General features: G+C 40.3%; 1 protein-coding gene across 1 annotated transcript in view; it reads right to left on the bottom strand.

Moving 5' to 3' along the window:
- Positions 1-12,511, bottom strand: part of NOX3 (NADPH oxidase 3) — a gene marked incomplete at its 5' end in the record, with an annotated part of 58,380 nt that extends 45,869 nt beyond the window's left edge. The window contains 5 exon segments of the mRNA XM_054568657.1: positions 709-854; positions 10,421-10,505; positions 11,460-11,570; positions 11,682-11,777; positions 12,422-12,511. Coding sequence (XP_054424632.1) covers positions 709-854; positions 10,421-10,505; positions 11,460-11,570; positions 11,682-11,777; positions 12,422-12,511 — 528 coding nt within the window.
- Positions 12,512-25,542: the final 13,031 nt, after the last annotated feature.

Below are 25,542 nucleotides of genomic sequence, written 5' to 3' on the forward strand. Positions count from 1 at the left end.
ATCTCTCTACAGACAGATTGCTGTGGCTACATGTTTGGGGTTTTTGGGTTTGTTTTTTTTTTTGTTTCCCACATGGGTTGCCACTCTGTGCACAGAGACAATGAGATTTCATGATGTCACTAGCCATGCAGGTTTCACTGTGAAATGGGCTATTTTGCCCAGCATCTGATTTGGAGAACCAGCTGGTCACATGTGTGCCAAAATATGACACAGGAGAATAGATCTAGAAAACAAGTAGCAAATTGAAAATGAAGACACCTGATTTATAATTGCTGGATTTATATGACATTTTGCATTCTTTATGATTCCAACAGCTTGTGGTATATATACATTTCATATGTGCATGTGTGCATGTATACACACCCTCCCCCCCACAAGCTGGTTTTAAAATTTAAAATATTAGAAATTTAACAGGTTACTTCATTTCCTGTTTAGGCATTACTATTATTATTATTAATTATTATTATTATTTTTGCTATACACAAATTAAGTGCCATCAGTTTTTTCTCTTTGCTCATAACCTCTTAGCAACATTAACGGCAGAAAAAAATAACTTATTTTTAAAAAGTGAAGTTAATGTTAACATTTGACAGAAAAGCCTTCTCTGGAGCTTTTTGTTAGAAGTTTTGTAAGCGTTCCTGATTGTAAAAGGAGTCATGAAGGGAAGGGTTTTTCAGATGCAAAAGTAAGCAGTGCGCACGAACTCACTGTGTGAAAGGTCCGGAGGGGGTTGAGGTAGCTCTCATTGGAGGTGTCGCCAAGGTGGGAAAGGGCAGCCACAAGGCCCTCTGCTTCCGCGGACCGACTCCAGCGGTAGCGCTCCAGGTTGCACAAGTGCGCCACAGTGTGGATGCCTACAGACAAGCAGGCAAGAGGGGACATGCACCGCATGGATTTCTTCCTTTGTAGTTCCTCAACAACACAATGACTACATGGTTAAGTCTTTCTGTTATGGTTTTGTAATCTCCAAGGCAGAGAGAATTGTACATACATCGTCCTCAGTATCTTAAATGGAATGAATTGAGTGTTGCCTGAGATATTGTATAATTTTCCGTGTTCATACTAATTAAGAGATGCAGTAAATCTCAGTTTGCCAAAATATAATTTTAAACACGTGATCATTCTGGAAGTGGAATAGGTATTGTTATCACAACATAATTATGAAAAAACTTATTTCCCAAGAAATCAGAAAAGATTTTTAGAATACTGTACCTCATACACACTCATATACGAGGTCTGTCCAGTAAAAGTCCAGCCATTGTTTATATAATGAGAATGGTTTGCACGACATCAATGTAACCTGGCAGCCAAAGAGAGTGGACTGGAATGCTCATGAGCATGTGTGAACAATGACGACTTCACTGTACTAGTCAGTAGAGCTGGTAGACACCATTGAGTGAGCATGTGTACTGTGTGGCTGTTGCATTCAAAATGACTGAACAAGTGGAGCAACAAATCTGCATCAAATTTGCATTAAGCTTGTAAATTCCTCTGCAGAAACTATTTGAATGATTCAGAAGGTCACAGCTATGGGCAACTGGTGATTTGCAGCTTCATCATGACAATACATCCTCTCATGCGTCATGTCTTGTGCAGAGTTTTTTGGTGACACATCAAATTACCCAGGTGACTCAGCCTCCTTACAGCTCAGATTTGGTGCCTTGTGACTTCTGGCTTTTCCCAAAACTAAAATCACCTTTGAAAGGGAAGAGATTTCAGACCATCAATGAGATTCAGGAAAATAAGATGGGGCAGTTGATGGCTATTGGGAGAACTGTGTGAGGTCTCCAGGGGCCTACTTTGAAGGGGACTGAGGCGTCATTGTCCTATGTACAATGTTTCTTGCATCTTAGAGCTTTTTCAATAAATATTTCTTATTTTTCACAGTATGTGGGTGGATACTTTCTGGACAGACCTCATATGTGCATGATATATGATTTATATGGTAGATACCGAGGGAGATATTGTTTTCATTCCACTTCAAATGAAATATTGCATCTTTTTACCTTTTATATTTTAGTATGTGTGTATATATATATATATATATATATACTTACTCATATACAAACACACAGATGATTGCATGTGTTATTCTTAGTAGATTAAAATAAGCCACTATTTATGGAACTAAACATCTCTGTATGTTCTTTTTGCTTGTTGTTTTGTTTTGACCTTGGACTTCTAGCCTCAAGAATTTATTATGAGACAACAAATTTCTATTGTTTAAGCCACTCAGTTTGTGGTTTTGTTAGGGCAGCCCCAGAAAATTAATATACATGTACCTTCCTCTCAAAACTCAAAAAAAAGACCCCAAAACACACTAGAATTTGGAAAAGTGGTCAGAAACAAATAGATTCATTCACAGAGCATGTTAACATTATGTAGGTAGCACACATGGGACAAAAAGATGTGCTGTAGAAGATGTTGACAAAAAGCCTGAAGTTAATGCAAAGGGGAAAAAAGAATATTTTTCAAAATAGAGGTCATAATTGTATTTTAAAACCAATTTAAATCACCTTTGATATGTTTCTTTAAATGAAGAAAGCTTTTAATACATGCTAGTTATTGCCATTTTGTTATTTATATATTTTATTTATTTTTTTCTTCTTCTTAAAGAAGACCCCTTAACATTTCTTATAACACTGGTTTGGTGATGATGAACTCCTTTAGCTTTTTCTTGTTTGGGTAGGTCTTTATCTGTCCTTCAATCCTAAATGATAGCTATAGGACATATGGATTATCTTGGTTGTATGTCCTTGTTTTTTATCACTTTGAATGTTTTGTGCCAGTCCCTTCTGGTGTGCAGTTTCTGTTAAGAAATCATCTGACAATCTATGGGTGCTCCCTAGTAGGTAACTAACTGCTTTTTTCTTGTGGCTTTTAAGATTCTCTCTTTATCTTTAACCTTTGGCATTTTAATTATGATGTGTCTTGGAGTGGACCTATTTGGGTTCATCTTTTTTGGGATTTTCTGTGCTTCCTGGACTTGTATGTCTGTTTTCTTCAGCAGGTTAGGGAAATTCTCTATCATTATTTTCCGACTAGGTTTTCAATTTCTTGCTCTCTCTCTCTCCTCCTTCTGGCACCCCCATGATGTGAATGTTGGTATGCTTGAAGTTGTCCCAGAAGCTCCTTACACTATCCTCAATTTTTTGGATTCTTTTTTCTTTTTGCTGTTCTAATTGGGTGTTTTCTGTTTCCTTAAATTCCAAATTGCTTATTTGATTCTCTGTTTCATCTATTCTACCGTTGATTCCCTATAATATATTCTTCCTTTTAGTTAGTGCATTACCATTACTGACTGGTTCTTTTATTATTTTGTTTATGGTTTCCATGCCCACTTCTTTTAATGCTGTTTAAGTTCTTACTAAGTTCCTTGAGCATCTTGGACTTTGTGTCTGGTAGTTTGCTTGCCTCCATTTCATGCAGTTCTTTTTCTGGAGATTTCTCCTATTTCATTTTGGACCTGTTTCTTTGCATCTTCATTTTGGTTGCTTACCTGTGTTTGTTTCTATGTATTAGTCAGAGTTGCTACATCTCCAAGACTAGGCAGATTGGCCTTATGTAGTAGGTGTCCTGAAGGGCCTAGAGGCACAGCCTACCCTGTCAACTCAGCTGGGTGCTCCAGGTGTGCCCCCTGTGTGGGCTGTGTTCATCCTCTTGTTGTAGTTGAGCCTTGATTGTTCTTGGCACATCACTGGGAGGGATTGACTCCCAGGCTGATCAGCTGGGGAGACCATCTGCAACTACAGCGAAAGGGCTGCAGTGCAGGAGCTGCCCCCAGGGAGCAGCACATGCCCACCTGGGGCTTTGGCATCGACCCATGAGTGTGTCACTAACAGAGGTGGTTATGTTGTAATACAACATGGTCTGAAGCTGTCTACCAGGCGTACTGGCTCTGGTGCCTCCCGAAAAGTGCAGGTCAAGGTGAGTCACTACCTGTACCCTGCCTGGGGCCACCTGGCATGAGCTACAGAGCAATCTGCAGATGGCTGCTACTTGTGCTGGGCGTGGAGGTGCCTAGGAGAGGCCAAGTTTCAAACGAAGACTCGCTGCCCCTCGTGCCAAACCTGGGGCCACTTAGCAAGAGGTATGAGGCCAGATGCTGCTTGTTTGAGAGATTTTAGGAAAGTCTGACGCATGAGCCAATAAAGAACTAAGGGGCTAAACAAGAGCTAAACAAGGGACTGCCTTGTTTAGTCTCAGCATCCACAAAGCCAGAAGAACTTATCTAGGAGTAGTCTCTTCCTGTAAGCTATACGTAAAATAGGCACTATTTGCTAAATTAAACGCAAACATTGCCCAGTATTCCTAATCTCTGGTTTTCTGATAATTACTTTAATGTTTAAAAAAACAGATAATGTTTCTCATAGCTAACCTATATTTAAGCTTATCTTCTGAACACTGTTATAAATGCTTTAAACGTATTATCTCACTTAATCCTCAGGTATTAGCCTTATTCCCCTTTTACCAACCACTATTCAAAACATTAAGGAAGTTGCAATTTATTAATGGCAAAGGCGGGCTTAAACCCTGTTTTCCTGACTCCAGAGCCCCATCATTTGATCTTTAAGTTATACCGATTCTTTTCATTAATCGATGGTTGTTACACCTTGCTTTTTAATGAAAACTGCTATCTCCCATGGGCTTCGCTGAAACTCTTTGCATGTTTACCTGGTATCTTTAATCTAGAGTCAGTAGGCTAAGGCTGTTTGGAGCCATGATTGTGGCTGGGTGTAAACGTTATTTTCACACCCCATCCTTCTGCCCTCACTTCTCTGCTCTCAGCTTTTTTTTTTTTCCCCCAGCCTCCCTTCCTGGACTAAATAAAACATCCCAGAGAGCAGAGCTGTTCCCATTTTACAGAAATATATACTGGTCTTCAAACCAGACTAAGCGCTATAGTTCCAACTACATAACCCACATGTGACAATCGGGGGGGGGGGGGAGTGCAGAATAAATTCTGTCTTGTATTCTATGTCCTATAACACTCTCTTGTGCAATGAGTTGTTGATCACAATCTGTTTTCTATTAAATTGACTTCCATAGTAGGTTTTTGACACTGTTAAACTAAATTTAAGTATATTTATTCAATGAGCAAAAGTATTGAACTATTTATTTATTATTATTGCGAAGCTTTCCATGACAGAGCTGAAGAAACCAATGAAGTCATGTTAGAAAACCCAAGATACTTTTCAAGAGGTAGCTCCTCAGGGAATCTGTTGAAAATTATTCTTCCAGTTTTTTTCCTGCACTTTAAAATTCATGTCTTAAATGTCCCTTTGCTCTAGCTGCCTCCATCTTGGCGTTTCTTCTTTTTTTCCACAGGTAGAAGATAAACAGTGGAACATCTTATTTCATTTATCTCAGGAATTCTCAGACAGAAAACTGCTCGTGTCCACTTTGTTTGTCTTAACATTTTATTTCTTTGTAAACCTGACTGCAACAATAAAGTTGGGGTCAGATTTACAAAGAAATAAAATGTTATTGTTGTTATCTTGGCTTGGAATTAAAGGTATCCCAGCCCCCAAATCCAGGGCTACTGGGACTTGATGGATGCCAGCAGAGATATTGATTTTGTTCGCTTTCAGACATTATACTCTTGATTCTTCCCTTTATATATTTAAGTCATTTTAATATGAATAGCCGTATCGCCTCTGTTTACGGTGACAGTGGTTTCAAGTATGTGATCAAGTAGTGAAGCGGCTTTGCTTTCCTCCTAAGTCCTCAGAGTCATATCGCGTTATTCGATTTGCTATTACGGAGGAGAAAGCACAGTGAAGAGGGCGCCTCTCAGGCCCGTGGCACTTTCCAGCCTCGGAGGAATGCGGGGACTGAACTGAAGGAACGCTGTCTAAGCTCCCTGCCAGCTGCCTGTCTCCTGTGTCTTGATCTGAAGTTAACCAGGAACATTTATCATCAGAAGGGATCTATAGTCCAATATGAAAGTAATGCAGACATGAAACTCATGCTTTAATATGTGTTCAAAATCAACACTGGCTTAAAGGGGCGTTTAAGTCGTGCGGCAAGGCCAGGGCCACCGACTGCGCAGGCGCACTGGATCTGGTGCCTCTGGGACATCCCGCTGAGGCCCGTGGAAAAGCCCGCAATAAACATTTCCAGAACCCACCCAAATGCTGGGCTAAAGGACGCTATAATTGGGTCTTCCCACAATTTTATTTTCTCACCAAAGTACTTTTACAGTTAAAAGAGACCGGCCATCTTGGCCATCCTACAAATGCACATTTAATTGGTGTGTGAACTTCTGAGTTCAAATAAGGAATTGTATTGAAGAGTGAACAACAAAAAAAATCATATTGGCTACAATTAGAGCCAGTTGCCCTGAGAAAGTCCCCTTTCCTTCTTTCTTTCCTTCTTTTTCTTTTTCAGGAGATCAAAGGACACATAACTGAGGGAGGCTCTTGGAAGGGGGTCAGTTTCTGCCATCTTTCTACCTGCCTGTCAGTGGTAAGAGTCATTGTGGAGCTAGTGACCTCTTAATTACGCAGCTGTTAGAAACAGGGACCCAGGGACAAATCCTGGCTGGCCGACAGCCAGAATCTGGACCCACACTTTTAAATTTGTGGTCTGACTTCTGCAGGAACATGTATTGACTATGGCACCCTGTGCATGCCCCTCGTTTGTAAATCACGTTTAATCCCATTTGGCAGGACCGGGGAGAGTGTCTCCTTGGCGCTCCCAGTGCCTGAAGCAGAGTGGGGTTAGTAGCAGTTCTTCGGGAGCCCAGCCCTGAGACTTAGGGCCTCTGGGCTGTTCTCTATCTACCTTGAGGCGCCAAATCTTTTTTTTTCCCCCTCAGCACCCTCATTCTGAGCTCACTCCCCTTAACCTGTCCCAGATATATTTATTGAGGTTTGTAAATTAATTTTAGCAACTCATCAGGGCACATGGGCAATTGCATGCCCCTGTTAACTGGCAGATGCAAGATGTGGAATTTGCTGGAGAGAGCTGCCTCGGTCACTGTTCGCAGCCCCCTTTGAAGGAGGTTCAGGCTCCGAGTGTTGCTATTCAATTGGAAGGGTCTCCAAGGTCTACTGTGGACCAGAGAGTCCAGAAAGATCTGCATTAATCAGAACGAAGAGGCCGTGAAACTACGATTTTTATACTAAGGGGGTTATAGGTCCCTTGAAATGATTTATTGGTGGCTGAAGAATGCTCCGGCGGCTCTTATCAGAGGCAGGCACGCAGGAAGGCAGGAAACCAGAAAGCCGAAAGGAGAAGAGTTCCTGTCGCTGCGTTTTCGGTGATGCCCTTGATTATAGATACCATTGTTTCCCTCTTCGCACCTCCTCCTCCCAGCCCGCTTCCACCAGGCTCTAATTACATCCTTTAATGATTTGACCAATTAAAGCCTGCAGCTCAGCTGAGAGGGGGACGGGGCGAAATTAGAGGCTGGCGCGCAAACCTCGGTGCGGGTGCGCCTCTTCCAAGGTTACGCACGCACCTCTCGGAAGCCAGTCGGCTCTTTGAAAAGCAGCGTCATGGGCGATGCTAATAAAATAAGCACGGGGACATTTTCAGCGGCTCCCAGGTGAATACAGCAGAAGGACAGAATGTGAAAAGCAAAGACACATCTATGAAATCAGGCCTCGGCATTTCCCCCCCGCCCCCCCTCCTCTAAGAGGGCGGTTGCCAGCCGCCTTTCTGAGTGAATGTGAAATGTAATAATTGCTTTGTCAGGGTTTGGGAGAAGCGGAGCGATTTCTCCCCGGCCGCCTGCCTTCGCCAGGAATGGAAACTCCCGCAGCCGCTGGTTGCCATGGCTGTGGGAGGAGAGGAGCCCGCAGAGCACAGCGGTGGGGGGTCTGGCGGAGGGGGGCTCTCGAGGGGCCTGTGAGGGAAAGCGGGAGAAGTGGCACTCTGCTTTCTCTTCTTGCACCCGAATGCGAATTTATTATCTTGGATGACTAGCGTCATTTTAACTCTCTTGCCTGCACACACCTCTGTTTTCTGCACCCGGCACTGCTCCGGGCTCCCTGAAGGATTCCCGCACCTCCTGTCTTGTACCTTTCCCAGTAATACCTTCAGTCTCTTTTGCCTGCTGATCGATGCCTGTTCATCCGCAGGTGTGACGGAGTTTGCTGAGGACTCTTAGGACCCAAGACGCATAGGCACAGTCTCAGCCCTTGGGGTAATCAGGGTCTGAGAAATTTCCCCCTGTGGTAGGAGTGAGACTGTGGCCCCCAGGCGAGGGGGACGGATAGCCCAGCCCTGGCGGGCCTGGGGCAGGCAGACCAGGCAAGGGGTCCTGGATGAGGGGTCGTCCTACCCAGCGGAGAAGGAGAGGAATAGCATTTCGGAGACAGGGAATAGCAAGAAGGAAGGCACAGGCTCCTTGGGGACTGTCTGTAGCTGAGTACACTCAGGGGTAGAAGCAGAAGAGTGTGGGGAGAGATGAGGCTGGAGCAGAGGGCCCGGCTTGATGCGCGGAGCCCTCCCCCCACGCTAAACGTGGATTTGATTCTCTTTGCAACCAGCGGTGAGTGCGTGACCTTGTAGTCTGTAGATTTCTAAGAGGTCCATTCCTGACAACTAGTCTGCGCAGCTCTCAGAGATGGATACATTGTATCAGTGTTCTTTTAATTCCACCGATGGAAGGGCCTAAGGAATTTATCCCAGGTCACACAACCAGCCTCCTGCTGCAGGGGTATACGAGAACCTGCCTCTAGTCGACAGCTGCCCCTACTAAATTATACTCCATTATGAACAGCACTGACTACTCATGTTTGAGAAGATTTTTGCCCCTACCAGAATATCTTGCAAGTGAAAGCCATTTGATACACATCACTTAGACATTTATACTATTGATACATGATTACATATAGAGAAATTTACATGCCCAAATGTTTAAGGAGAAACCTATTTCATAACATTTTTCTCTTGTTCTTTGCTTTCTTTTTTGATGTGTTTTGATGCTATGGGTTTTGTTGTTGTTGTTGTTGTTCCTTCTGTTTATAGTGTCTTTATAACTTTTTCTTAGAGTCCAATTCTGTCTTTCAGTGACTACGTGGTGATTTTATCCTTCCTGCCACTTTACTGTCTTCTATTGCCTCTTTCAATGCAGGAATTAAGGATGCTTAAGTTTTGAAGGAAGCTTAGAGATCTCTTGAATTCCTTCTCTGAAGAACCTTCTAAGGAGCAATCTTGACTCCACTTGGACACCACCCAGGACAGGGAGCTCAGTACTCTCAGGGGACCCTCATTCTAATTTTAGGTAATTTTCAAGGTCTGGAAAAGACTTCCATTTCTGAGCTGAAATGTTCCCGGAGCCTATATTTTTTCACGCATTCACTCATTTAGCAAAGGTTATTGGCACCTATGTATAGCACTTAGCACGACTGTAAGCCTTGGAGCACAAAAGTGAATTAGCCTTTTTCTTTGCCCTCCATCCCTTAGCTGGTTTTCTCTAGAACATGATGTCGTTTTACCCTATTTCTGAACAAACTACGAAGACCTTTTGCAAACATTTCCTGGGTTGGTTTAATCTGGTATTGAAGGCAGTCGATGGGGAAGTCTGCCCACGTCTCACCACACACCCGAAATTCTGTTAATTGGCACTCGGACACCGTCTGTCATGTTTTGTTGCTTAATTAAATCCACATTTGTTTTGAGTGTTCTTTTCACTCTGCGATCTTTTTATGCATGAGGGGATAAAAGCAAATGAGGAAAACATTGTATAGTTAAATTAGTTTGAGGGAAATAGTCCTGAATCATGTCTTTATTGTTTCGGATAGCCTTTTATTTTAACGTAAATTTTTTGTTCAACAAAACCACAAACTTGTTGGTTATTGTCCCTCTACTTGTCTTTCTCACTAGAGTTTAACCTTGGCCTTGGATGTTGATTTCTAGTGCCCTTCTCTGGAATTCTCTTGTTTTCTAATTCAAGAAATAACAATAACATTTTATATACCTATAAAGCTTCATATCTGTTCAAGATCTTTTTATATTCACTAGCACAGCACTATTCAGAACTTGTTCACATGACCTTACTTTTCTTTTTACTGCCCACGATACCATTTGATAGTCACTGTCTTATGACTGTGAATAAAATTTTGAATATAGGTCAATTTTATTTCTGATGTGAATTATAGTGAATAACAGAATGTTCAGTTTTCAACTAGTCACTTGTCATTGTATTATCAACAAGCGCAATTAGTCACAGATGAAAATGAAGTTTCATAAACTTTTTCTTGAGAAGGCTTGGTAGGGAAAACTGCCTGAATATGAATTAGAAATTTAAAAATCCATTTGTATAAGGTTTATGTGGTCAGATGGAAGGCAAAGATTTTTTTTTTCTTTTACCTAAGAGCGAGCCTTTGGTGAGAGGAAGTAAACAAAACTATCAAGTTAAATATCCAGATTTGTAAAATCCTTCAGTCAATTAATAATAAGCACTTACTTGCATTAACAGCTATTCAATAGGCGACCAGTTTGTGGAATTTGAGGTTTTTGTCTAATTGCCTTCTCCACGGTCCTCTGCAGCACTAGAGTGACAAAAATCAAAGTCTTGCTTTGGGAACCCTCAGAGTGGCGAGTGACATCGGAGTGGGGCAACATGAAACAATCATTAGTGGCCATTAACAAGTCAAACAGGCAAAACCAAATGGTCATTTATTGGCTTTCCTAAAGCTTCACCTGAATAAAAGAAATGACTGTGTTAGTAATATCCAGGCTCTAAGTCAAAACTCTAGAATGAACCTGCTAATATTCATGCTCAGATTATCTGGGAAATGAAGATGGTAGCCCTTACTGTCATTGATATGGGTTAGTAGTTTATAATTATTCCTTCTGACACAAAGAAAGGCACTACACTCATCTACATCTAAATATTCATACAGTTATGAAGATGAGAATATAATAAATTATTTTGTCTACTAAATGTTATTGATGGTCTCGTCTTTCTGTGCAGTGCATTACTCTGTTTTGCGTGAGCCACAGTTGAGCACCCAGCACTGTGAAATCAACATGATTAGGAAAGGTCCCATTATGTCTGGTAGAGGTTAAAGTATTCAGAGTAAAATCTGAGTATTGCGGTTGTGGTCTCTGGTGTTGAGAACTCAGATGTTTCCACTGTGGTCTTTGGCACAACTGTGTGCCTGTCTCCTTTCAATCAGAAATGGTAATAGTTGTAGCTGTTATAACACTGCCATGTTTGTGAATCAGGTCCATTTTATTAGCCCTCCTTTTTCAGATGGAGCCAATATGTCGGGGAAAGTTTGAGCGATGGTCCAATGTCATGCAGCAAGTCAGTGGCAAAAAGAAAAGTTATGTCAGGTGTACCAATTCCTGATTTTCAGTTTTAGCCATTGTGTTCTCTTACAAAGAAACAAAACCTAAACATGATTATTGGGAATTTCATAGTAAAGTCCATCTCTCTTTTCAGTGGCGCTTATATTAGTCATAAAAACTAAAATTATTTCAAATAATTTAGTACTTACAATACTTGCTCCTCTTATGAATGAAAGGAAGTTCCGGCTGATCGGTAATAGAATTAGCATGCAGTTAAAGTTCAGGCAGATTGCAGAGGCTCTTGCCCAAGCCAGTGTCGACTGTCCACATGTAAAGATAAGAGAGTGAGATGCAGTGAAAAAAAGAAGCCCAGAAAGCAGAATGCACTTCACTTTCTGAAATGGTAACGTGTAGTCACCAATTCTACTTACACCCAGAATAACTCGTGTGTAAAGGAAAGACTCTTCCTCTTCATACCAACAGTATGTGTCAATAAACAGATATAAATTAACTCCCAACCATGAGAGCTAGAGAGAAGGAAAAGAGAACCAATCAATACTATCTTTAATCTTTTTTTCCTTTCCAAAATCACTTGAGATTCTCTTTGGGGGTTCAGTTTAAGTAAAATGAGCTTCTCAATATTAATCAGAATTAATCCATATAATTATTTTATAGATTAGATTTTAACAGTAATTATTTTGGTAAGAAATTGTTGCCTTTATAAAAAAGATTTTATACACATATGGGTATGCCTTAAGGCATTTAATGGAAAGTACAAAACCTTCCTAATCAACGTGACTAGACTCTTTTAAGTCAACGATGCCAAGAAGAAGGAGGAACTCTTTAAAAACAACTCAGTGCTCTAGAAAAACTCCAATTTCATAGTCTAATTCAAAGACTTCATTTGATTTAGAGAAACATTCATACATTATGCAAAAACAAACTACTTGACTTTAAAAATAATTAAAAATAAACTCAATCGGAAAACAACTCTACGTGATTATGCAAGGGTAAATTAAACATATATCTACTGAATGTTTTCTAACAAGTTTTAGTCTTTTAATCAGAGTATTACATGACGCTATTTAACATCCCTGTCCAAGCTATCCTAAAACCCAAAGATCATTCAATGTATATATATTTAAAATTAAATAACAGAAATAAAACTTACTACTAATATGACAGAGAGACTCTCATTCAAAATCCAGCACTCCATCACGACAGCTTTGCTCTTTTGCTGTTGGCAAATTATTTCTTTCAATCACCTGAGTTATATGCTTAGTAAGGGCTCCTCTGCTAAATTATTTTGTCTTTTTGTCTTAGGAAGCACCTACTGGGAGCAGCTCTCGAGGAATTTCTAATTAAGGACTTTGTGCCAAATGCACGTCACTGAGCTGACATGCCTCATGACCTGGTTGAATACAAGGCAAGTCTCTGTCTAATGATTCCTTTCTTCAAAGATCTCATAAGAAAAGAAAGCTCATTTTATTAAATTATCCTCATGTACTTTATACCCCATTCATTTTCTACATGATTGCAGTCAAGATGATAATAAGTCTTTATGTAAATTTGAGAAGTAACCTAACTGCTGAAGGTTAGCTACAGCAAAACACTTCACAAGAGCTTTCTCTACTTTGTTTATTTTCTCTTCTTTACTTCCTCCCCCCCTTAAGAAAAACATCTTTTAAAAGATATAGAATGATGTGTAAGTAAATATGAATAAGGCAATCTTTTGGAAGATGGTAAAGAATAAGTAAAAAGGTCTTTTACACAATCGTATAGAAGAGAACTCTCATAAACCTAAAAGTGTGACTCTAAAGAATGAAGTAGATTATATTTGTGGGCTTAATGAAATAAATCCAACTTTTTCTAATCCCACTTGGTGCACCATGAGGTAAATGAGAATTCTTTTATGATTAGTGACCCTAGAAGGCACCGTGTGTGAACGTGGCCATTTTCTGATTTTGTGTGTCATAGTTATTAAACGCAATAACTATAGCAACACTGCTAGTCAGAGTTGCCCCGTTGAAGCAATTTTTTTGGCTAGTCCTGGCCCAAGTATTTTCTTTCAAATTTTGAGACAGTGAAGATGAAAATGGGAGGAGGTTTGGATTATTCAAAAGATTACCTAGGCTTGTTTAATCTTCTATGGTGAATCAATCTATTTAGTTGTCCTAACAGAATTAAAAAAAATTTTTAAATGCTGGTAAAAAATAATTATTATTTATTGACCTAAATAATCAAAATAATCTTAAACCTTATATAAATAATCCAGGTACCAGGTTTAGAACTGTTGAGTATTGCCCAATTAAATCATACATTAACTCTATGAGGTAGGTATTATAAGTTCCATTACACACATGTGAAAACAGGCCCAGTGGAATAACTTGTAGTAGAAGCAGTTGGGACTTGAATTCAGTTCTCTCTTACCTGTGCATCTTTATTTTTAAACACTACCTTATACTGTGTATTTTCTGGAGTATTAACATATGGATTTGTGCATCAAACATGCTTAATATACAGACAGTAATTTCATTCCTATAAATTAGACATATTTAAACCATAGACCTCATTTAGTTTAATTTATTAATTTCAAGTAAATATGTTGTTATATGTGATTAAATATGCATAATTAAATTTCTACATAATGCCAATGAATTATACAAATAGTTTTTCTAGTACATAAACCATGCTTTTTTATTTCTTATATAGACAGACGTCTCCCATATTTGGGGGGCTGTGCCGACAGAGGGCAGGCAGGGGCTGCCCCCTCAGGGCACGCTGATTCCTAGCCATAGCAAACCACTTGCATGAGAAGACGTTGTTGACGAGCAAACAAACCAATCCAGAGCTCATAGGCTCAACCTCTTCCTTTATCAAGTTCTCATCGATTCAACACTCTCTCTGCGCCTCCTCACGCCCAGGCCAGGTACTGGACAACGAGGGACCGCCCTCCAGCCCAAAGTCTATTGAAATTCTTCAAACTATTCAGTCCTAAGTTTGGTCGGCTTACCCACCCTCTCTTGCTCATTCTTTTCTGCAAAAACCACAATGAAGGCTCTGACCCATGCTCTCCCCTTGCCCTTTCAGCCTCCTGAGGGACCCATCTGCTTCCCCATGTGGCCCTGTGTGGCGTGGTGTGCCCCTGCTCTTGGGAGCTATAGGTCACACACTCTTCATTGCAAGCAGATGTCTCCATGTCTACCATCTTACCACATTCCCTTAGAACGAGTTCCATTTGACACACCTGCATTTCTAACCACCCTGAACTTTGGTATCACAGGGTAAACATTTTGATGACCAGGTAAGCTTTCTACTTGTCATCCAGCCCTGACTGTGTTACCTCTTTTGAGCCTTAGTTTTCACATCTGTTGAATGGGGTTAATCATATCTACTTCATAAAGCCAATGCTGTTTCTCCTTCAACTCTGGCTCCCCTGACACATGCACCTGCACCCTGACACCCGTAAACACACCCACCTATACTCACACATAAGATGGTGCCACTTTAGGAGAAATCTTAGATTTGCCAATGACAATTTAGCAAATTTTCTTCTTTTTAGAAAAAAAATCTTTTAAAAGAAACTTCCCCTTCTGGAAAGATATACAAGCAGAGGTATTCTGGCAACGTTAACTTGAGGTTAGAGTGCAGATAGTGAAATATCTTCAGTTGCTTCTTTAACAGTGAGTAATATAAGCCTTCATAGTCATTTCTTTAAGCCAATAATCTTCTGAAATGATTTGTTATTTCTGAAGTGTTTAGGATTTACATATCTTAGAGACCTTATTCAGTTGGGGTATAAAAATTAATTCAGAGAGAATACACCTAGAATTTTTTACTGTCTTGTCTATTTTAGATTCAGTGAGTGTGAGGAAGAGTTGAAATCGTCTAGCCTTCTGTACTTTTCACTCAGCGTTACGAGTGAGAGGCATATATTGCTGAATAATAATGTGTGGTCACTTTTTTTTGTTGATTGCTGAGAATAATTCTGGTGGTAAAAGTAAAATGTAAATGTTTAGATGTAAAAACACATCTTTGCATGCTTCATTCTTATTTCTAAATTGTGTTTATTACTCTTTTGAATATGTAAAGGTACATTGTGTTAAACTATAGCTGTTATTCACTTATAATGTATAATAATGGTGCATTGTTGTATTATGAAAGCTTAAGCCATGGCTTAACTTCAGTGTTTTTTCTTCATAGGTTTTATTTTTGTAGAACTTGCCATGACATTTAGTTCACACATATAAAAACATGTGAACTTCAAATTATATTCAAATTCACCCAGCACTCAACACTTTTGTGCAATTGATGGACATACCTTTACTTCGCACCTTTTTAATTTTCACGTTTAGAAATAATTCGTTAACAGCACTGGTTGGTTTACAATCAAACTTCCTAAGACTCAAGATGATTATACCATATCACACACCCAAGTCCAATTCAGTTCAGCCTCTGAGCTCCTTCCCCGAAACTCTCAGTTGTGATAAAGAAGACAATGTGATCATTCTCCTTAGTCTTAGTTTGCCTCGTGAAAACTCAGGAAAGCCTATCATGCCCCCAACATTGGCCTCAGTTTTTACTTCAGTGAAACAATCTGTACGGATCACAGTTTTAAAGTAAGACTATTTGAATCTGGCCAAGTTAATGGGATTGCACTAAAAAGAGGGGAAATGGTACAAGATCTACTAAAGCAATATAAATGCTCAGAATTTGATCTAGTCTCACCTAATCATTTTCATGGCTTATAAGCAGTGCCCATTTTATTTCTCAGAACAAAGGAAGTGAAATTTGCGTTGTTTCCAAGGTGGGTAGTCTTTCTAATTAAATGGATGTATATACACACATACACTGGCTTTTCCAGCAAACTCACAAAAGACCCGTGGGCTTTCTCCCTTGTAAAGATCACAATAACCAGGTTTCTATAATGAAAAAATAGGAGGGAAACAGAACAAAGATGTTTATAAAGACAGGTCAGTTTCTTGTACATAGGAACACAAACCCTGCTTTGCCTACATATAGTCCTAGACTGGATTTGCTCTATTATATTTTCGTTCTTTTTAGTTTCTTAGTTAAACGGTTGACCCAACAAAGAAACAGTTTGATCTTCAAGGGCAAGATTGATCATCTAGCACAGTTGGCTGCTGCATACTAAAATCTAAGTTCCCTGTGGATAGAAAAGAGTTCCTAGAATACAAAAAGAACATTGACAAATTTTCCTCTTCTAAGCATTAAACATTGGATTTTCCTTTTCCTAAAGCATTTGTATACCTCTAGTTATTAAATTGAAAAGAGATTATTAAAATAAAGAAAAAATACAAGCACATGTAATCTCACACTCTTACCTGGTTATTTTGAGGAGCATTTGTTGTGATAATTGTGTATTTATATTAAATAAATCATATGTTGGGTACATTCCATTTTTAAAAAGAAAATCAGAATAAAAGACAAAAGGTAAGAAAGCTCATACATTAAAACATATTTGATTTTCAAATAAAATTTAATTAAGTAAGTCACCAATACCCTACCTTTTGCTGAATTAAGTATTTTTATTTCAGGAAATGTTGTGGTCTCTTAATACCATTTTTAAATGGCTTGTATTATAAAACTAGTTTACATTATCCAGGTCATGCTTTTTCTCCACCTATGGCATCATTCTTTTATTCATCTCACTATTATATTTCAAAATGAATCCTCACTGAGACCACTGCAGGCATCCATGATGCTAAGCACTGTGCGTGTTAGAGGTCTGTGCTCCATCATTCAGGTGCCTACAGTGTAGGAGGGAGGTGACAGGTACAAGCGCAACAAGGGGCGAAGCTTGTAAAGGTGAGCGCATCCTGCAGTGGCACAAGTTGTACTCCTGGGAGTGCTGAAGCGCAAAGGCGTCGAGGTGAGGGGTTGACTCTCGGGAGAAATCTCCAGAAGTGGCTCACACGTGGTCAAAAATTATATAATGTGGCGAAGAGAAGGGGGAAAATAAGTTTGAGTCTCAGGGTCTATCAAACGGTCACTTGAATGAGCTCCCAAAACATCGAACAGCACACAAAACGTACTCCTGCCTCCAACCTTCTTCCCGTGGTCACTTCCGGTCCGGTTTGCTCAGCCCGGAGGCCTCTGGGGCTGCGTTCTGTTTCCATTCTCCTGCCTCCATCTTTCTCATGTGCACTTATGTTTGCAGTACATTATAGTTCGCAAGTCACCTGAGACCCTCCTCGCAGTCATTTAGAGGGCTGTCACTGCAGGGCATGGACACTGTCATAGTCCACAGAAGACAGAGGGGCCAACTCACCACTTTTTCCCCAAACTAAGTGGCACAGCTGAAGTCTCCTGTTTGACCAGTTTTAACTTTTTGGCCTAGGAATCTGGTGGACGCTGGAACTATTGTGCCTTTTAGGTTCTATACTGTGTCAGGCATGCGTTAGAACTCAGTCGGTGTTAAATGAGCAGCACAGAACCTCATTCATTTCTCTGCTTCTTTAAAACATTAGGACAATTCTGTACAAGTCTCTAAAGAGACACAGCTGTGGGATTTTCAAGCAGTCCGTGTTTTTCCTTAAAGTGGAAAAGTGAGTGAGAAGTTTTCCTAGATGGGCCATGAATCATTTAACTTCTGAATTTGGGAGAATTTGAAGTTGAAGAAGGCTAGTCTAGAAATCCCTTCTTTGCATACCCAAGCTGTTCATATCTCAAAAGTCAAAGTGAATGCCAGAATTCCATAGATTTCATTTTTCAGGATGAACATTTATATTTGAACATATTTCAAGCCAGATGGTTTACGGTTCATGTATTTGTTGCCGTTTTCCTGCCACAACAACTAAATATTGAAGACACATATTTGTGACGAGGAGAGCACTTCCAAACCATCGTTTCCTGCTGCTCTTTCTCGATGCATGCTCGCCGATCCCCTGTGTGCTGCAGGGGAAGGTTCTGGAATCAAGCAATGAATTTCCTCCGTTTGACTTAATAGACAGAGGAGGGGTGAAATAATATAAATCAAGCTTCCTATAAATAAATAGTTCTTGTAACAGCCATGAATTTTCTGGTAATAAGAAAGCAAATGAGCATCTATTGAAATGTTCTGTTGCCATGATCCATTTAGACAAGCCGGAAGGTTTACTTTCAAGCCTGCTAGTAACTTACAAGATAGCTCGCCAAACTGTGGGACAGTTGGTCAGAGTTTAGAAGAACAGGAAACTCGACAAAGGTTTATTATTTTGTTTTTACAGTCACGCTACCCGATGTGAAAAGGTGAGCTGTAGAAAGCCGTGCACATTTGTGCTGAAGGGTGCCAATGTCACTCAATGGGTTCGGCAGTATCTCTCTTCTGTGATGAAACAATTCACTCTTCGCTTGTCTTCTCATGTGTAGTTTGTTATTATTCTACTCTGCTATCAATATTTGCATTATTAAAACTTTGAAGATTTATTTTGTTGACAAAGGGCCATCAGGAAGCTGAACCAAAACAATGCACACTTTTAAAAAAAATGGAGCAAAGGATCATAAGCACAGAAGAAAGTTATGTTTGCTTGGCACCATGACTAGATTTCTACAACTGTTCAGTAAACAGTAACCAAGAAACTGGCAAAATGGGACAACCCTGTCCGTAGCCATCACCACCCACATCCAACAACACAGGACATGTACACGCGAAAAGACTCAGTCATATTTCTTAGAGATGGTTTGCAGAGCCTCATACTTTGAATCAAAATTGCTAAGAATCATAGTACTCAAGAGCTGAAGGAAATCTTAGGGATAATGTAAAGCAATATTCTCATTTTAAGGACTGGTCTTAAAATCATATTGCTGTTTAGTAGAGAAACGGGACTAGATCCCAGGTGTTCAAGTCTACTGGATACTCCATTACATCACTCACTTCTGTTTCCATATTTTTGCTCTATGGTGAAGAGAGATGAAAGAATCAGCAAAAAGCATCTCTGAAGCGCCTAATCCAGGAGCTTGGGTCCTAGACAAGGGGCCCAATGTGCTAATAGGGAGGGTGTAATTGCTCTCCAGAAGCCTGAGAATATATGTTTCCTGAGGGCCTCCCAGATGCCAGGCATTTTGTACATTATGATACTTAATCCTGCAGACCTATGAGGAAGGCATAAGACCCGTTTTGTAGGTGAGGAGCGGGTGGAGAGGCGAAGAGGCTCAGTAGCTTACCTAAAGTCTCCGAGTTAGTAAATGTCATGGCTGAGCTGCAAGCCGATAGTGCCTGACCCCCAGTCCTACGGTCTGCCTATCTGACCATGTTACTTTGAAGATAGATGCAAAAATGCATTTCCCAAACCGCTGACGACAACTTCTCTATGTGCACGGATGCTTCTGTTTTGATTGGCGTCCAGAGCTAAATGCATTTTATGATGGCCTGGCTAATTAACTTGAACCAATAAAGAAAAAATATGATTCCGAGTGACTGGAGCCCTTAAGGCTATGTTCTGTCACGTGCGAGGATGGGATCGGTCAGCTAGTGCTACTCTTTCCCACCTCGCTGACAACATAGCTCTTGAGAGAGTGTAGATTTTATGCCAAAGTTTAACAGTTTATACTTAAAGCATAAATTTTCCCAGTGGAAGAATACAATTTAATACGACAATTGTCCTGAAGAAAAGCCTTGTTACTGGTACATAATTTTAAAACCAAAATTTATTTATTTTTTCCAGTAACACCTTTTTAGCATCTCTTTTGGCCAAGAGGAGAAAACAAAGTAATTGCTCTGAATCCATGTTGGAGTGATTTTTAGAAGAATGATCTTCAGCAAGAGCAATTAACTCCTAGAACCTTGAGTGTATTGGTCTATGTATGGGTCTACTGTTGCATTTGATGCCTGGTTCAATTCCTACATCCCTCCCCATGTGACTCAACACTTTCAGCCAATTTAAATGTCGGTTGAATCTGCAGTGCCACCATAGCTATAGTCCCCAACTGTAACTCTTCCATTTTGCAGTTCAAAGTCTCTTCCAGCACTGCAACCAGAGTAGTTACCTTTCTAAAGCACAGAATGAATCATGTGCAAACTCTGCTTCTGTCTGAAATGACTTTCAAGAGAGGCGGCCCAGAGCTTCCCCTCAAGCTTTGTCTCTTGCCAGGGTCCAGCACACCCTCTGAGCCAGCCACACCCGTCTGCATTTGGTTTCTGCTTTCTGGAATGTCCTTCCTTCTCTTTTCTGCCTTGTGGTAGTTGGGTTTCTCCCAAGAAATAGAACCAATAAGACACACACACACACTCACACTCAGATTGATTTACTTATTTTAAGGAACTGTTATAGGCCTATGGGAGCTGGTGAGCCCTTGATTTGTCAGGCTGGCAGGCTGGGAACTCTGGCAGGTTTCCTTGGGTAATGCAGGAGCTCCAAATGGGGGAGGTGCTCAAGGATCCATGTTATTCCAAAAAGACCACCTGGAGGCCTAGCAGATGTGCACATGCCATTTATTACGTTACAGGAAAGTGCACCCATAGTGGCCGGTCAGTGTGAGAGAGACCACACCTCCTCCAGTGGTTGGCTTGTTATAAAGGGTCCCAGGCAAAGGAGGCATGTGTCTTACACATGACTCAACCACATTACCTCAATGTGTATGTGCAGAAAGGAAAGGTCACGAAGCAGTCACAGGACAAGAAGCTACTCCCAAAAAGAGATAAGGAAGGAGTTACAGTCCATTCCCCAAACAACACACATTTTTCTGGCCAGGGTGCCCCCCATTGGCCCTCGTCACGGGTGGTAGGAGAGTCATGTATTGATCCCACACCTTGTTTTAGTCTTGAGAAGAATTCTTTCTACTTTGGGAAACTTCAATCTTTGCTCTTAATGCTTTCACAGATTGAAGGGGGGCCCACCCATATTACAGACTTTTACTCAAAGTTCAGTGATTTAAATGTTACTCACTAGTACCTTCACAGCAGCATCTAGACCGATGTTTGACCAAGCCACTGGGCATCCTAGCTTAGTCCAGTTGATATATTAAGTTAATCATTACACATCTTAGAAACGTAATACCTTTCAAGGATTATTTCAAATATGGCTGCCTTTAGAAGGTTTCCTACCCTGAAATAATTTCTGCCTGGTATAGTAAGTATTGTTCTTAAAAGAGGTGTTGTAGTTGAAGGCATAGTTTGCCACTAGGGGGCAGCAATCTGCTCAGTTTGGGAGATCGATTTTCCAAGGAGTTTGCCCTCTGATCTGAGTCTTGAACAATGAATTGCAATGCAATCAAGACAGACATGTAAGAGTTTTCCAGGCAGAAGGTGCAGCAGGTGTGAACACAGAGCCACAAAACCACATGGATGTGGGGGAGCTGCAAGGGTGTACACAGAGGTGAAAGGTGAAGGCAGGACAGACAGGAGAAGTGACTGGATGGTAGGCAGGGGCAGATCATTGGAGGTTTTCATTAGTTTCCTAGGTCTGCGCTAAAAGACTCCCACACAATCGGCAGCTTGAGACGACAGACCCGTGTTGTCTCCCAGTACTGGAGTCAGAAGCCCAAAATCAGAATATCTGCAGGGTTGATTCATTCTGGAAACTCTGAGGGAGAATCTCTTCCATGCCACCCTTGTCCCTTCTTGGTGGCTGCCGCACCCTTGACATTCCTTGGTTTGGGGCTGCATACTTCCCATCTCGGCCTCTGTCCTCAGCGGCTTTCTTCTCTCTGTCTCTATGTCTTCTCCTTTTCTGTTTCTTATGAGACACTTGTCATCATATTTAAGGTCCATTCTAATCCAGGATGATCTCATCTCAAGATATTTACCTATATTATATCTACAAAGACCCCTATTCCAGATAAAATTATATTCCGATGTTCTGGCTGGACATCTCTTTTGGGGTTCACAATTCAATATACTCAGCTTTGTAAGAAAAATAATAGATTGGATCTGAGCCCGCATTCAGGGACAGGCTCAGATTTTAGGTGGTTAATGTCAGTGAGTTGGGGGCATCAGGTGTCTGCTGAGACCAACCTCATCTGAAGAGGGCAGCCTCCACTTACCTCTAGAAGGGATGTTGGCCAACATTACTGGCTTTTTAATTTTGGAAGACAAGTCGAATTGTAAGCATTCTCTATGAAATGTCTTTATTTTTAAATTTGTAGTCAAATTTAAATTAAAATATAAACAAGACCGACATCACAGTATGAGTCCAAGCAAACACATCTGTTGTCTTGAAATGGCCCAGAGACCCTCCATTCAGAGCTGACAGGCTGTGGGAAGATATGCCCATAAAAGCAGGAATCATGGGCCCCAGATTGTTGCATCAGAGGATGACCTTGGTGTCAAGGTGGAAAATGGCCTGGAGCCCGGGGAGCCTGGAAGCCAGAAGGCAAAGGGGGCGGGCCACTGCAATGACCAGGAGAGAACACGTGAACGTTAACTCAAAGTAGGGCGGCCCCTAACACATCGCCGAGCCCCAGTGAACACATTGAATGAATGCAGAAGTTAATGAACACTTACAAATTCTAGGACACCTGAAATAATAAACCTGAAGAGGCAAAATTTTTTTCTATGGGATTAAAATATCAAAGAATCCTTTTTTCTTGCTTTTAGGAACTAGATCTATCAAGTACAATTCTGCTTTCATTTTCAAATAAAACTATACACAACTAATTAAATTCATATCGCTTATTATGACAAAAACAATTTCTTTTAACTTTGTGGACAGCACCACATTCTATGTGAAGCTGCTAATACTTATAACCATATGATTTTAAAATCAACCAAGCTTGAAAAATTATTGTTTCCGACATTCCCTATGATCAAAGCAACCCCAATTATAATATTCTATTGAGCAAATTAAAAAATAGTAGTACAATCTCTAACCTTTCTTAACTGTTATTAGTCATCGAACTATGTATCCAAATATATTTGATATATTTGCATAGTTAATTAATTATGATTTATTTAAAAGTGTTCCATTTGCAAAAGTTTGTTCTCCTTAGCCTACAAATCAGACTGCCAAGGGATAAATTTAATTTTTAAATATCTTTGAAAAATCATGTTAAGATACACTTAAGGCATAATAGAAGAAAGTGCTGAAAATATACAATTCATTCTGTTTTTAAAACTTAAACTTTTAAAAGAGATGGGGGCTCCGTTTGAAGAACCTAATAAGTTAAATGCAAATGAGGCACTTGAGGAGCTGTGGAGTCTCCCTCAACAGCAAGTGACTGGTCATGGAACCAGAAAAGACAGCGCCCCTCCGCAGTGCTTGATGCCCACCCAGAGAACGAGCATTCAAACCTGTGGGCTCTCTCAGGATTTACTGCATTCACATATCCACTAGAATCACATGATCTAGGATATGCATTGAGTCACAAAGAGCCCATGTATCATGTTTAAGGTCAAAATACTATAAGACATAAGATTAAATGTTTAAACATTTTTTGAAATGAGTACCAGATATTAAATTGGGTGTATATCTACATGAACTCAAGTGTCCAGATGAAAATTTTGGTCAATTTTTTCGATGCTTAAAAATGCTATCCAGTTTCTCCTGGGTTTTCTGGACTGTGTGAGTATATCTGTACCAGTTCAATTTCTGAGACTTCTGGTCAAAGCTGTGGCCTGAGATGCAGGAGCACCACTACTACTTAAACTCCATAGACATGTGAGCCTAACTATTTAAATATTAAGAAATATATAACCAGGGTTATAATAAAAATAAAACTACAGGTTTTCAAATGAAGAGAGTATGCAAAAACAATCGCAGTGAGAGGGGAGTTCCAAGGCAAAAACTCACCTTAGGATCTACAGGTAGAGAAGATGCTCCAGATGTGCCCAAGAGGTGACAACAGGTCCCGTGCCCTGTGGAAGAAGCTGTGAATCATCGCTGATACTGACCAAGGGGAACAACGGGAACATCTTTGCTTGTAAGCCTGGAAGGCAAAGGTTCATACTGTGGGAGGAAAGAATTGCTTTGAGAGTTGAAACCTTAAATTCGTACTGAAAGGTAATGAAATATGGAACCATAAATTAATGTAAAATCATTGATAATTCATAGCCAGTGAAATTTTTAGTGTCTTGATAGAGGCACTGGAAAAGGCCCCATGAGAGATAGGACTCAGCTATTGGGTTTCCCTTAAGACTGAGGATGTCCTTACATATTGAAATTTTTAAATTATTATTATTTTTTATTGTATTTTTTTCCATTACCATTTATCCCCTTTTTACCTTCTCCTACCTCCAAGACATAAAAGGTTCAGTACAAAGCCAACAGTCCATAGACAATAAATTAGATAATTATCATCTAAATGAAAAGGACTAAAAAAAGCAATAACTTCACAAAGAGAAATTATTCCAAGTTATTTTTGAAAAGTGATATGGCTACATTTTAAATTATATAAGGACAAAAAGAACTACAAGATACTTTTAGTTGATACTCTTATTCTAAGACTGTTGTGTGTACTGATGGATAAAAAAAATGCATATTTCCATTGGTGTCATGGAGAACCAAGGTTTTCAATGTGAGGAAAAAAGATACAGATGTGAGAGCAGTGAGGCTAAGCAGAAATTCTATAATTGTGGATTTGAGTTAGAAGCATCAGTATAAAGTCATGATATATATTTATCTAAAAGATTATTTTCCAACTATGTTCATGAGCAGCACTATTTATAATAGCCAAGTGCTGGAAATAGCCTAAGTGCCCATCAGTAAATGAATGGATCAAAAAACAGTGGTACATTTACACAATGGAATGTTATGCAGCAGAAATAAAAAAGCAGCTCCTACCCTTCGCAGCAGCATGGATGGATCTGGAGAGCATTAGATGCTAAGTGACATAAGCCAGGAGGTGAAAGACAATTACCATGTGATCTCTCTTATAAGTGGAACCCAATGAACAAAACAAACAGGCGAGCAAAATAGAAGCAGAGAAGTGGAAGGAAAGAACAAACTGACAGCGACCAGAGAGGAGGGGAGAGGGGGATAACTGGTGAAAGGAGCAGAAGGGTCAAGTCAAAGAACATGTATAAAGGATCCACGGACAAGGACAATGGGGACGGGCTGGACGTTTTGGGGACAGGGAGAATAAGGAGGGAAAAAGGAGGACAACTGTAATTGAACAATTAAAAAAAAAAAGGCCTGGCCAGAGGGGTGGGGCGCAGAAACAGTCAAATGGCGATGGGCGATGAGCAGAGTTCTGTTGGCTCAACGTGTGGTTTCTAAACGCCATTTACCAGTAAAACAAACCGTAGTCCATGGGAAGCGGCTGAGTCCGGGCCTGGGGCGGGGAAGTTATGAGAACCTGGAAACTCTCGTCAGAGAGAAAACGAGCAAGCTATCAAAGACCCTTAGCCACGTGTCA

The sequence above is a fragment of the Pteronotus mesoamericanus genome, unplaced genomic scaffold (assembly GCF_021234165.1).
Source record: "Pteronotus mesoamericanus isolate MK-2021 breed Mesoamerican mustached bat unplaced genomic scaffold, CSHL_Meso_final contig_20, whole genome shotgun sequence".
NCBI lineage: Eukaryota > Metazoa > Chordata > Mammalia > Chiroptera > Mormoopidae > Pteronotus > Pteronotus mesoamericanus.